This window comes from Mobula hypostoma, chromosome 20, assembly GCF_963921235.1.
Source record: "Mobula hypostoma chromosome 20, sMobHyp1.1, whole genome shotgun sequence".
NCBI lineage: Eukaryota > Metazoa > Chordata > Chondrichthyes > Myliobatiformes > Myliobatidae > Mobula > Mobula hypostoma.
Window position 1 is genome coordinate 7,548,995 of NC_086116.1, and position 12,930 is coordinate 7,561,924.

General features: G+C 43.5%; 1 protein-coding gene across 1 annotated transcript in view; it reads right to left on the reverse strand.

Annotated features, from left to right (window-relative positions):
* lrmp (lymphoid-restricted membrane protein) overlaps positions 1–12,930 on the reverse strand; it is a 238,326-nt gene that overhangs the window by 147,392 nt on the left and 78,004 nt on the right. The window contains exon 14 of the mRNA XM_063072318.1: positions 2,112–2,213. Within this exon, the coding sequence (XP_062928388.1) occupies positions 2,112–2,213 (102 nt within the window). The remainder of the gene's footprint in view (positions 1–2,111; positions 2,214–12,930) is intronic.

Consider the following 12,930-nt stretch of genomic DNA (forward strand, 5'->3'; position numbering starts at 1 on the left):
CTGGGTTCACGGATAATTTTTTAATAATTGTGTGTTAGATTTGATTAGATTAGATTCAACTTTATTGTCATTGTGCCAAGTACAGATACAAAGCCAATGAAATGCATTTAGCATCTGACCAGAAATGCAAAGAAGTGTTATTTACAAAATAACTGCGAATAAAAAAGTGCTACAGCACACAAATATAAAAGTACTGAGACAGTACAATATGGGTGCAATACTGCTCAGCGCTGTGATGTGAGGTTCAGCAGGGTCACAGCCTCAGGGAAGATGCTCTTCCTGTGCCTGCTGGTGCAGGAGCAGAGGCTCCTGTAGCGCCTACCGGATGGGAGGAGAGTAAAAAGCCCATGGTTAGGATGAGATGCATCCCTGATAATGCTTTTCGCCCTGCCCAGGCAGCGTTTATGGTAGATGTTCTCGATGGTGGGCAATTGGGTGCCGATAATCCGCTGGGCAGTTTTCACCACACGCTGGAGTGCTTTGCAGTCCGATACGAGACAATTGCCATACCACACTGAGACACAGTTGGCGCGTATGCTCTCAATGGTACAGCGGTAAAAGTCCGTCAGTATCTTGGGACAGAGGTGAGCTTTCTTCATGCTCCACAGGAAATAAAGGCGCTGTTGCCTTTATTTCCTGCGGAGATAGCACAAAAAATGTGATGGAGCTCAGTGGGCCAGGTAGCATCTATGAAGGGGAATAAACAGTCAATATTACAGGCAGAGATCTTTCATCAGGACCAGTGTATTTGGGTACAAATACGATTAACAGACAGAAGTCCAGAACATATGCTAGCCTGCACTACAGACTGCAGATTAGGGAGATTTATTGAAGGCCTCAGAGTTATTGACATACATGCTGCCCCACAAGCAAATCTCCTTGAAGAAGCTGGAGATCCATCAGACAGTCCTCATTAGATCAGTGGTGGAGAGGATCTGCAACTTTAAATCCCTTAGTGTTAACATACAAGAGGACATGTCCTGTGACCAACACATAAGTGCCAACACAAAGGCGGCACAACAGCACCTCTATTTACTGAGAAGATTTTGCAGATTCGGCACGTCACCTAAAATTGACAAACTTCCACAGATACACAGTGGAAAGCACCTGACTGGGTGCATCACAGCCTAGTATGGAAGCACAGATGCTCAAGAATGAAAAAAATCACAATACATAAAGTGGAGGATATAACCCAGTCCATCACAGGCAAAACCCTACCCACCATTGAACACATCTACAAGGAGCACTGCCACAAGAAAGCAGCATCCATCAAGGACCACCACCATCCAGCCATGCTCTCTCCTCTTGCTGCTGCCATCAGGGAGGAGGTACAGGAGCCTTGGGTCCCACAACACCAGGTTCCGGAAGTTATTACCCTACAACTCTCAGGATCCTAAACTAGCATGGATAACTTTACTCATCTTAGCTACGAACTGACGCCACAACCTCTGAACTCACTGTCAAGGACTAACTCATGTTCACGGTATTATTTATTTGCATGATCTGTCAGCTTTTGTACATTGGTTGCTTGTCAGCTTTTATGTTTAGTTTTTCATAAATTCTGTTGTATTTCTTTATTTTCCTCCCTGCAAGAAAATGAATCTCAAGATATCATATGGTGACATATACGGTACATACTTGGCTAATAAATTTACTTTGAACCAAGAGGCCACTATTTGTAATAGTTTGAGAATGCTGCCCTTTGAAGTGCTCAAAGGGCGAGTCTGAATGTACTACCAGCCCTTCCCTCAGGGAGGTTACCAAAACATCACCTCTTGAGTCAGGAGAAAATAGCTGGAGGTGATTTGAAGTGATGCAAAATTTTATACACCAATATAAATTGGAGCTTGATTAAAAATATAGCAAGCAGGAAACCACATTATATAAATAGGAACAAATACATGAAGTAAATGTCAGGCATGCCTCTAAATAAACTAGGCAAATGCTTGTCTTGTAATAACATGGCAATCTTATCAAACAACAACCAACCCAGTTAAACCCATCTCCCTCCAAGCTTAAAACAAACCACAGATGCAATGAATTCAGTACCCCACTTCAAAGGCTGGTTCCACTTTCAGGTGGAGCCAATGAATGAACCATTTGAACCTCACCTCGAGCTTAGCTCCATGCAGATCTCTGCTGTTAATTTCAAGTTCAGCCACTTGCTTCAACAACGTCACTAAAGCATCAATCTCTTCAGAAACTTCTGTTGCCTGCACACAGAACATAGACCATTACAGCACACTACAAGCCCCATGGCAACCTTTTAAATGACTACGATCAAGTTAACCCTTCCCTCTGACATAGCCCCCCAACCCATTTTGCAATCATCCATGCCCCCAACATATCTGTCTCCTCCACATCCCTGCCAGGCCATTCCATGCATCAGCTATTGTATCATATTAGCCATTTCCACCTGGAAAACAGTTTCTGGCTAGCAGAATCTATGCCTTTATTTGTTCGTAACATTAACATATAAATCATACCTGGAAAATAGTTTAGGTTGGAAAGACCATTTGAACCTGCAAATAACCCACTAACTGGATTGATACAGCAAGTTTAATATTGTCAGTCCTTTCCCAAGAACTTCCCAAGAGAATAAGCTGTAAAATTTTAAGAGGCACATTAGATGAACAAAATAGTGAAATTAAAAAGGAGGAAGGAGGAGAGGGAAGAAAATGTTGGAGAGATTCATGAAGGGAACTCAGAGAAACACAAGACACGTTTGCGTGATCATCTTTCATTGCCGGTGCTAAGCAGCCAGACAATGGGTACAGAGGCAGTGTCTGGAACTGGAGGAATGCAGAATTCGGAGACCGTTGCAGTTTTGGAAGGTGGGAAGAGGAGGGTACATGGACAAATTCAAATACAAGAACAGGAATATAGCGGGAACGGTGAAAGTGCAGTCGCCCAACTCCAGGTCAATTAAAATATTGTCATAAGGGTTTTAATTGAGGTGGAAGGCAAGAAGTTGTAGAATCAAAAAGTATGATCAGAGTTTTATAGCATGAAAACAGGCCCTTCAACCCAACCCATCCATGCTGACAATGGTATACACCAAGCTAATCCCAGTTACCCACATTTGACTATATCCCTCAAAGCACCTCCAATCCATGCAATTAACCAAACTTTTTAAAAATGTTACTATACCTGCCTCAGCCACTTCCTCTGGCAGTTCACTCCATATGTACACCTCTCCATGCGTAGCGATCACTTGGGGTCCTTTTTAAACATTTCGTCTCTCACCTTTAACCAACGCCCTCTATTTTTAGGGTACCCTCCCCCAGTGTGTTACCAAAAGACGATTTGGCAAAAGCACAAAGCAAAAATGATAATTTTATCTTGCATCACTCGAGCAGTGAGACTTCACACAATTGTATAGGAAATGACGAAAAAGTAGATTCACCCCGATGTTGTCTGTTGTTATATACCTTAGGTAGGAAAAACTTAGATAGGCTACTTGCATTAGAGGGATGGGAGGTCCTAACAGAGGTATACAAATTTATGAGAAATAATGATAGGGTACATGGCAAGAGATGCATCTCCATGGAAGACCCTAAACTCTGCAGATGATGGAAATTCATAGCAACACACAAAATGTTGGAAGAACACAGCAGGTCAGGCAGCATCTTTGGAGGGGAATAAAGAGTCATAAACATCGGATGTTTATTTCCCTTCATAGGTGCTGCCTGACCGGCCGTGTTCCTCCAACATTTTGCGTGTCCCTCTGCCATGGCAGAGACATCTAAGACCAATGGGCATCAGTTAAGGTGGTGGCAGGTGCCTGCACAACAACTTACGTTTGTAGTATCCAGAGAAGCACTTAAAGCAAGATGCAAAAGGCAACAGACCATGTCCAGGTAAATAGGATTCATACAGGTAGGTCAACTTGGTGGGTCAAAGGGTCTGTTTCTCTACTATATCACTATGACTTAAATAAAAAAAAATACTGTTTGAGATGTTCTGGATTTAAATGTCCACCTGGCCATTCTTTAACTTCAGGGCTTGAAAGTCTGAATGGGCTCTGTGTACAATACTTGATAACGAAGGTAACAGGGAAAACATGGACTATAAGATCACCTACCCCATGAGATCCCATTATCCACCTTATGTAAAGTTGATTAAATGCTTTAAGGGTTTCAATTTCCATTGCTCTCACAAGTCTATCATAAAGTTAATTTGTCACCAAGCTATTGTCCTGGATTCCCTGTACAAGTTTAGTTACAATCTAGTGCCCAGAATATGTGATAAGCATAAAAATAAACTCTATATTCTACACACTGCTTGAAGTGAAGTTAATTATAAATCAAATTAACTGTTTTACAAGGATATTTGCATCAAAACAATATTCTTGCTCAAGGTCATGAGTATACCAGAGCATCTTCATATAATATACAAGAACATCTCCTTGAGCCTTTCAATTGGCTACATGCTTGTGGTCTGGTTTCCTTATCACCCTGCAGGCTCTGAGCAACACCGGTTGGAGAACGCTGTGGATGCTGTAGTAGATTTGAGCACGGACCATCTATGGACAAGCCAGACAGGTTGCTGCTTCATTCAATCCCAAGCAAAAAGGCTTGCTTTTAAAATTAAAAAAAATGCGTTGGGATGGGCATGGAGGTGAAACTCCCATATCCTAGAGTCTGAATTTAAGGATTAATAGACTACATTCTAAAACACATCAATAAAAAGGAAAAACTTCATTTGTGTGCAGAATGCAGAAGTTGTCAAGGAAAAGGTGGATGGGATGAAGGAAAGGTAAGAATATATTCTGGCTTCTTTCCCTTTCCAGTCCTGACAAAGGGTCTCAGCATAAAACAACTCTATTCCTTTTAATAGATACTGTCCGACTTTCTAAGCTCGTCCAGCATTTTGAGAGTAACTCTGGATTTCTAGCATTTGCAAAATCTCTTGCGTGCAAGAATATAGTTTATTCTTTTTTGCTTGTAAACCTAGTAACTAGTCCCAGTTCTGATGCAAGTTTTTTTTTGACCTGAAACTGTCAACCACTTCTCAGTTTGCGGATAACTCCCGGCCGAATCACTTCCAGCATTTTCTCCTGTCATTTCAGATTCCCAGAAATTTGAAGTAGCTAGTGAAAGGGAGACAGACATCATTGCAAAGTGGGAGCAACTTGAAAAGAAGTCTCCCCAGGAGTGAGTTTTATTTCAGCCAATAAAAGGAGTGAGGTGCAAGTGGGGGGGGTCATCGTTGGAGTGGAAGGCTTTGGCTCAACAGGCCTCAGCGAGAACAGACTTGGGCAAGCACAGGCAGAGGTTCTTAACAAGTTCCTAGTAAGTTTAATTTCCTCCACCTTCTTTGTCTATTAGTATATAGCTAGTGCACTGAGAATGGGTCTAGAGATAGTGGTATGTTCTTGTGTGTGAGATGTGGGAAGTGGGAGATCTCCAATCTCTCTGATAACTATATCTGCACAAAGTGCATTGAGCTGAAGCTCCTTAGAGATGGTGGTAAGAAACTGGAACTTGATGACCTTTGGCTCGTATTGGAGAATGAGGTGGCGATAAAATCGGAGCTACAGGGAGTTAGTCACCCCTAAGTTGCTGGTGGCAGGTGGAAGAGGGAAAGCAAATAGGCAGTCAGTACAGAGTGCTCTTGTGGCCATTCCCCTCATTAATAAGTATACTGCTTTGGATATTGTGGGGGGTGGGGGGCAACCTACCGGGTAAGCGACTGGGTCTTTAGCACTTGGTCTGGTTTGTGGCTCAGGAGGGAAGAGGGGAGGAGAGGAGTGCAGCAGTGATATGGGATTTCACGGGTAGAGGAGCAGATAGGAGACTCTGTGGAAGTGAAAAAGGTATTGGAATAGTGTTTTGCCTCCTAGGTGCCAGGGTCAGGACGACTCAGCTCAGGTTCACAGCATTCTAAAGGGGGAGGGTGAATAACTATTTGTCGTGCTGCATATTGGTATAAATGACATGGGTTGGAAATGAGAGAACATCCTGAAAACAGAATATAGGGAGTTAGGGAGAAAGCTGAAAGCAGGACCTCCAGGATAGTAATCTCTGGATTGCTGCCCATGCCACATGCCAGTGAGGGTAAGAATAGGATGGTTTGGCAGATGTATGCCTGAAGGATTGGTGCAATGGACAGTGCTTTAGCTTTCTGGGTCATTGGGATCTCATCTGGGGAAGCTATTAAAAAGACAAGTTACATCTGAACCCAAGGGGGAACCAATATCCTTGTGGGAAGGTTTTCTGGTGCTATTGGGAGGGGTAATTTAAAGTAATCTGGCAGAAGGGTGGAAACAGGAGTGGTAGGGCTGAGGATGGGGCAGTTGGTATACAAGTAGAAGCAGTGTATAGTTTGTGGGTGATGAAGGACAGGCAGATAGGACAAAGTTGCATGGAAGCAAAATTGAAAACAGGTGATGAACACAGGACTAAAGTTGTTATATTTGAATGCACGCAATATATAGAATAAGGTAGATGATCTTGTAGCACTGTTAGAGATCGGCAGGTATGATGTTGTAGGTATCACTGAGTCATGGCTGAAGGAAGATCATAGTAGGGAGCTTAACATCCAACGCTACATATTGTACTGAAAGAACAGGTAGGTAAGAAGAGCTGGGGTAGCTCTGGTGGTAAAAAATGAAATCAAATTCTTAGAGAGATGTGACATAGGATCGAAAGATGTAGAATTGTTATGGGTAGAGTTAAAAAAAAACTGCAAGGGTAAAGAGATCCTGATAGGAGTTAAAGACAGGGCTCCTAACAGTAGCCAGGATGTGGGGTAAAATTACAATGGGAAATAGAAAAAGCATGCTAAAAGGGCAATGTTACAATAGTCATGGGGATTTCAATATGCAGGTAGTTTGGGAAAAACAGGTTGCTGCTGGATCCCGAGGGAAGGAATATGTAGAATGCCTATGAAACCATAGAAAAACTACAGCACAGAAACAGGCCTTTTGGCCCTTCTTGGTTGTGCCGAACCATTTTCTGCCTAGTCCCACTGACCTGCACACGAACCATATCCCTCCATACACCTCCCATCCATGTATCTGTCCAATTTATTCTTAAACGTTAAAAAAGAACCCGCATTTACCACCTCGTCTGGCAGCTCATTCCACACTCCCACCACTCTGTGTGAAGAAGCCCCCCCCCAATGTTCCCTTTAAACTTTTCCCCCTTCACCCTTAACCCACGTCCTCTGGTTTTTTTCTCCCCTTGCCTCAGTGGAAAAAGCCTGCTTGCATTCACTCTATCTATACCCATCATAATTTTATATTCCTCTATCAAATCTCCCCTCATTCTTCGACGCTCCAGGGAATAAAGTCCTAACCTATTCAACCTTTCTCTGTAACTGAGTTTCTCAAGTCCCGGCAACAACCTTGTAAACCTTCTCTGAACTCTTTCAACCTTATTAATATCCTTCCCGTAATTTGGTGACCAAAACTGAACACAATACTCCAGATTCGGCCTCACCAATGCCTTATACAACCTCATCATAACATTCCAGCTCTTATACTCAATACTTTGATTAATAAAGGCCAATGTACCAAAAGCTCTCTTTACGACCCTACCTACCTGTGACGCCACTTTCAGGGAATTTTGTATCTGTATTCCCAGATCCCTCTGTTCTACTGCACTCCTCAGTGCCTTACCATTTACCTTGGATGTTCTATTTTGGTTTGTCCTTCCGAAGTGCAATACCTCATACTTGTCCGTATTAAACTCCATCTGCCATTTTTCAGCCCATTTTTCCAGCTGGTCCAAATCCCTCTGCAAGCTTTGAAAACTTTCCTCACTGTCCACTACACCTCCAGGGTGTATCATCAGCAAATTTGTTGATCCAATTTACCACATTATCACCCAGATCATTGATATAGATGACAAATAACAATGGACCCAGCACTGACCCCTGTGGCACACCACTAGTTACAGGCCTCCACTCTGAGAAGCAATCCTCTACTACCACTCTTTGGCTTCTTCTATTGAGCCAATGTCTAATCCAATTTACCACCTCTCCATGTATACCTAGCGACTGAATTTTCCTAACTAACTTCCCATGCGGGACCTTATCAAAGGCCTTACTGAAGTTCATGTAGACAACATCCACTGCCTTCCCTTCATCCACTTTCCTGGTAACCTCCTCGAAAAACTCCAATAGATTGGTTAAACATGACCTACCATGCACAAAGCCATGTTGACTCTCCCTAATAAGTCCTTGTCTATCCAAATGCTTGTAGATTCTGTCTTTTAGTACTCCCTCCAATAACTTACCTACTACTGATGTCAAACTTACCGGCCTATAATTTCCCGGATTACTTTTTGATCCTTTTTTAAACAACAGAACAACACGAGTCATTCTCCAATCCTCCAGCACCTCACTCATAGACACTGACATTTTAAATATATCTACCAGGGTCCCTGCAATTTCAACACTAGTCTCCTTCAAGGTCCGAGGGAATACCCTGTCAGATCCTGGGGATTTATCCACTAATTTGCCTCAAGATAGCAAGCACCTCTTCCTTTTCAATCTGTACAGTTTCCATGATCTCACTACTTGTTTCCCTTAATTCCATAGACTTCATGCCAGTTTCCCTAGTAAATACAGATGCAAAAAACCTATTTAAGATCTCCCCCATTTCTTTTGGTTCCACACATAGCCGACCACTCTGATCTTCAAGAGGACCAATTTTATCCCTTACAATCCTTTTACTCTTAATATACCTGTAAAAGCTCTTTGGATTATCCTTCACTTTGACTGCTAAGGCAACCTCATGTCTTCTTTCAGCCCTCCTGATTTCCTTTTTAAGTATTTTCTTGCACTTTTTATACTCCTCAAGCACCTTATTTACTCCCTGCTTCCTGTACATGCCATACAACTCTCTCTTCTTCTTTATCAGAGTTGCAATATCCCTTGAGAACCAAGGTTCCTTATTCCTATTCACTTTGCCTTTAATCCGGACAGGAACATACAAACTCTGCACTCTCAAAATTTCTCCTTTGAAGGTTTCCCACCTACCGATCACATCCTTGCCAGAGAACAACCTGTCCCAATCCACACTTTTTAGATCCTTTCTCATTTCTTCAAATTTGGCCTTCTTCCAGTTTAGAACCTCAACCCTAGGACCAGATCTATCTTTATCCATGATCAAGTTGAAACTGATGGTGTTATGATCACTGGAACCAAAGTGCTCCCCTACACACACTTCCGTCACTTGTCCTAACTCGTTTCCTAATCGGAGATCTAATATCGCATCTCCTCTAGTTGGTACCTCTATATATTGATTTAGAAAACTTCCCTGAATACATTTTACAAACTCTAACCCATCTAGACCCCTAAAAGTATGGGAGTCCCAATCAATATGTAGAAAATTAAAATCCCCTACCACCATAACTTTATGTTTCCTGCAGTTGCCTATCTCTCTGCAGATTTGCTCCTCTAATTCTCGCTGACGATTGGGTGGCCTATAATACAACCCCACTAATGTGGCCATACCTTTCCTGTTTCTCAGCTCCACCCATAAGGACTCAGTAGACAAGCCTTCTAATCTGTCCTGCCTGAGCACTGCTGTAATATTTTCCCTAACAAGCAATGCTACCCCTCCACCTTTCATTCCTCTGCCTCGATCACATCTGAAACATCGGAACCCTGGAATATTAAGCTGCCAGTCCTGCCCCTCCTGTAGCCAAGTTTCACTAATGGCTATAACGTCATAATTCCACGTGTCAATCCACGCCCTCAACTCGTCCGCCTTCCCCGCAATACTCCTAGCATTGAAATATATACACCTCAGAAGATTTTTACCACCACTCATAACCCTTCCATTTGTGGCTTTGCTTGAACTTTTAACATCATTTATTTTCACCCCAGCCACACTGTCAGCTCTGGCACTCTGGTTCCCATCCCCCTGCAAATCTAGTTTAAAGCCTCTCCAATAGCACTAACAAACCTCCCTGAAAGGATATTGGTCCCCTTGTAGTTCAAGTGTAACCCGGCTCTCTTGTACAGGTCCCACCTGCCCCAGAAAAGGTCCCAGTGATCCTGAAATCTGAAACCCTGCCCCTTACACCAGTTCCTCAGCCACTTGTTCATCCTCCAGAGCATCCTATTCCTACCCTCACTGGCACCTAGCACAGGTAGCAATCCTGAGATTACCACCCTCGAGGTCCTGCTTTTCAGCTTCCTACCAAGCTCTCTATACTCACTCTCCAGGACCTCCTCACTCTTCCTTGCTATGCCATTGGTACCGATGTGCACCACGACATCTGGCTGATCACCCTCCCACTTCAGAATGTCATGCAAGCGATCAGAGACATCCTTGACCCTGGCACCCGGGAGGCAACAAACCATCCTGGATTCTCTGTCACGACCACAGAACCTCCTATCTGCACCTCTAACTATCGAGTCCCCTATCACTAGCGCTCTCCTCTTTTTCCACCCTCCCTTTTGCACTGCAGAGACAGACTCAGTGCCAGAGATCTAGCTGCTGCAGCTTGTCCCAGGTAAGTCATCCCCCCCCCCCCAACAGTATCCAATGCGGTATACTTGTTGTTGAGGGGAATGGCCACAGGGGAACCCTGCTCTGCCTGCCCTTTCCTCTTCCCTCACCTGAAAGTGGCCCAATTTCCTGTGCTCTGCTCCTTTGGAGTAACTACCTCCCTGTAGCTGCTATCTATAATCTCATCATTCTCCTGAATGGTCCGGAGGTCATCCAGCTCCTGCTCCAGTTCCCTAACGCGGTTTGTTAGGAGCTGCAGCTGGATGCACTTCTTGCAGGTGTTGTTGTCAGGGACACCAGAGGGCTCCCTGACTTCCCACATCCTGCAAGAGGAGCATTCCAACATCCTGCCTGGCATTCTCTCTACTCTAAACAATCTGGACAAAAAACTTACCGGAACCTACCCTGGCCTCTGCCTGTTCTCGCTGAAGTCTGTTGAGCCAAAGCCTTCCCACTCTGCTCCCTCTCACTCCGCTGCCCGCTCACAACACTGCCTGCTGTATATGGTGATCTGGTTTTAAACCTTGGCTCGCTCCGTCACGCGCCTGTGCAGTGCAGACCCTTCTCCCCGAGCAGTTTTTAAAAAAAAAGACTTTTTCTACCCGATTTCTTCACTCCCTTCTTCTCAGCTGCTTGCTTCGACTGAAACAAGAACCATTGAAAATGTCTCTTTTTAAATCTTGGCACGTTACACGCTATGAAATGACTTTTTAGAGCAGAGTTTGGTTAAGCACACCAGGGCAAAGGCATTTCTGCAATGGATTTGTGTAACAAACAGATCTGATGAGGGAGTTTAAGGTAAAGGAAACCTTAGGAGTCAATGATCATAGTATGATAGAATTCAGCCTGCAGTTTGAGAGGGGGAAGTAAAGTCAGAGGTATCAGTATTACAGCTGAGTAAAGGGGATTACTCCCATTTTCTATCCATGTATATTTCTAAATTTTTTAAAAACATAATTGTATCCACCTCTGAAGCTTCCTCCAGCAGCTTCCCCTCAAGTCCCCTTTAAATCTTTCCACATTGAGCTTAAATTCAACATCCTCTAGTTTTAGACCCCACCCCCAACATTACCCCCTTCATGATTTTATACATTTCGATAAGGTAATTGTTCAGTCTCTAACACTCCAGTGGCAATGGGTCACATTGTGTCAGCATGGCAATACCCCAAATGGGAACCAAGAGCCCACGGAGTTCCAGGCCTTACCATTATTCCCTAGTGCAATGAAATGGACTCCTGACTTGGCAAATGTACCTCATTGAGTTTGCACCTTATTGCTTGCCTGCACTTTCACTGTAGCTGCTACACTTTATTCTGCATTGTTATTGATCTACCTTATTGTACCTCAATGATCTGATCTGTATGAACAGAGAAGCTTTTCACGGTTTCTCAGTACATGACAATAACAAACAAATACCAATATCTGTATTTGAGATCGGGCAGCTCCTCCACAGAAGGACACAAATGCCTCAACGCAGAGTTTTAATACCAGGACAGGTCAGTTCGTAGCTCTCAAGTGAATCAGAAAGATTCATTCCATTCACTAACTGAGTATATCCAGGGCTGACATTCCTGTTCAGTGCCCGAGTTCTGCACTGCCAGACAGAATGCAAAAAGCTACCAAGGCACTATAAACTTCTACCTGGTATCCCTCCAAATATTCATTCCATAGCCAAGAAAACAACTGCTGTTTTCGAATTGAGTAAAAATGTTGCAGTACATCAATCTGGTTGGTAGTGCTGCCGCCTCACAACTCCAGAGCCAAGACTCATTCCTGACCCTCGGTGCATTGTGTGTGGGGTTTGTACACCATTCCCCTTGCAGATCTCCCCCTCCTCCATTTTGGCTTCTTTGTACCAGCTAAAAATGTGAACTGGGTAATGCTATACGAACCGTGGCGTGCAGATGAAGGGATGGGAGTCGGTGGGAATGTGAGGAGAATAAAGTCGATTAGGTAGGATTAGTGTAACAATAGGTGCTTTATGGTCTATGTTGGCCAGAACCCCATGTCTGCTAATCTCTGGAAGTCCAATGTGGTAATCGAAGGCCCAATGTTTGTATGACACCTGCAGACTGTCCCCAGCATACTCTGTGGTGTTGGGTTTTAGTACAAATGATGCATTCACTGAATGTTTGGGTACATGTGATAAGTAAACTTAAACATTGAATCTTGAGTCTGTAGATTTGATGGGCTGAAGTGTTGGTCTTTGCTTAATCACTGACTATGATTTGCCAATCATTTTACTGGGGAATAGGATTCAAGTATTTGATTGGATGTAAAGGCCTTGGGGAAATCCCAAGACTGCAGAAATGTACAACACAAGCATTCTTTACAAATGTTGCAAACATCGAAAATGAAGTATATGGAACGATGTTGAATGGTTGGTGTGGGGATTGAACTCAGCCTGCAGACCACAAGGTAAGATTACCGACGGTGAGCCATGCCTGACGGCTCCAGTGGAA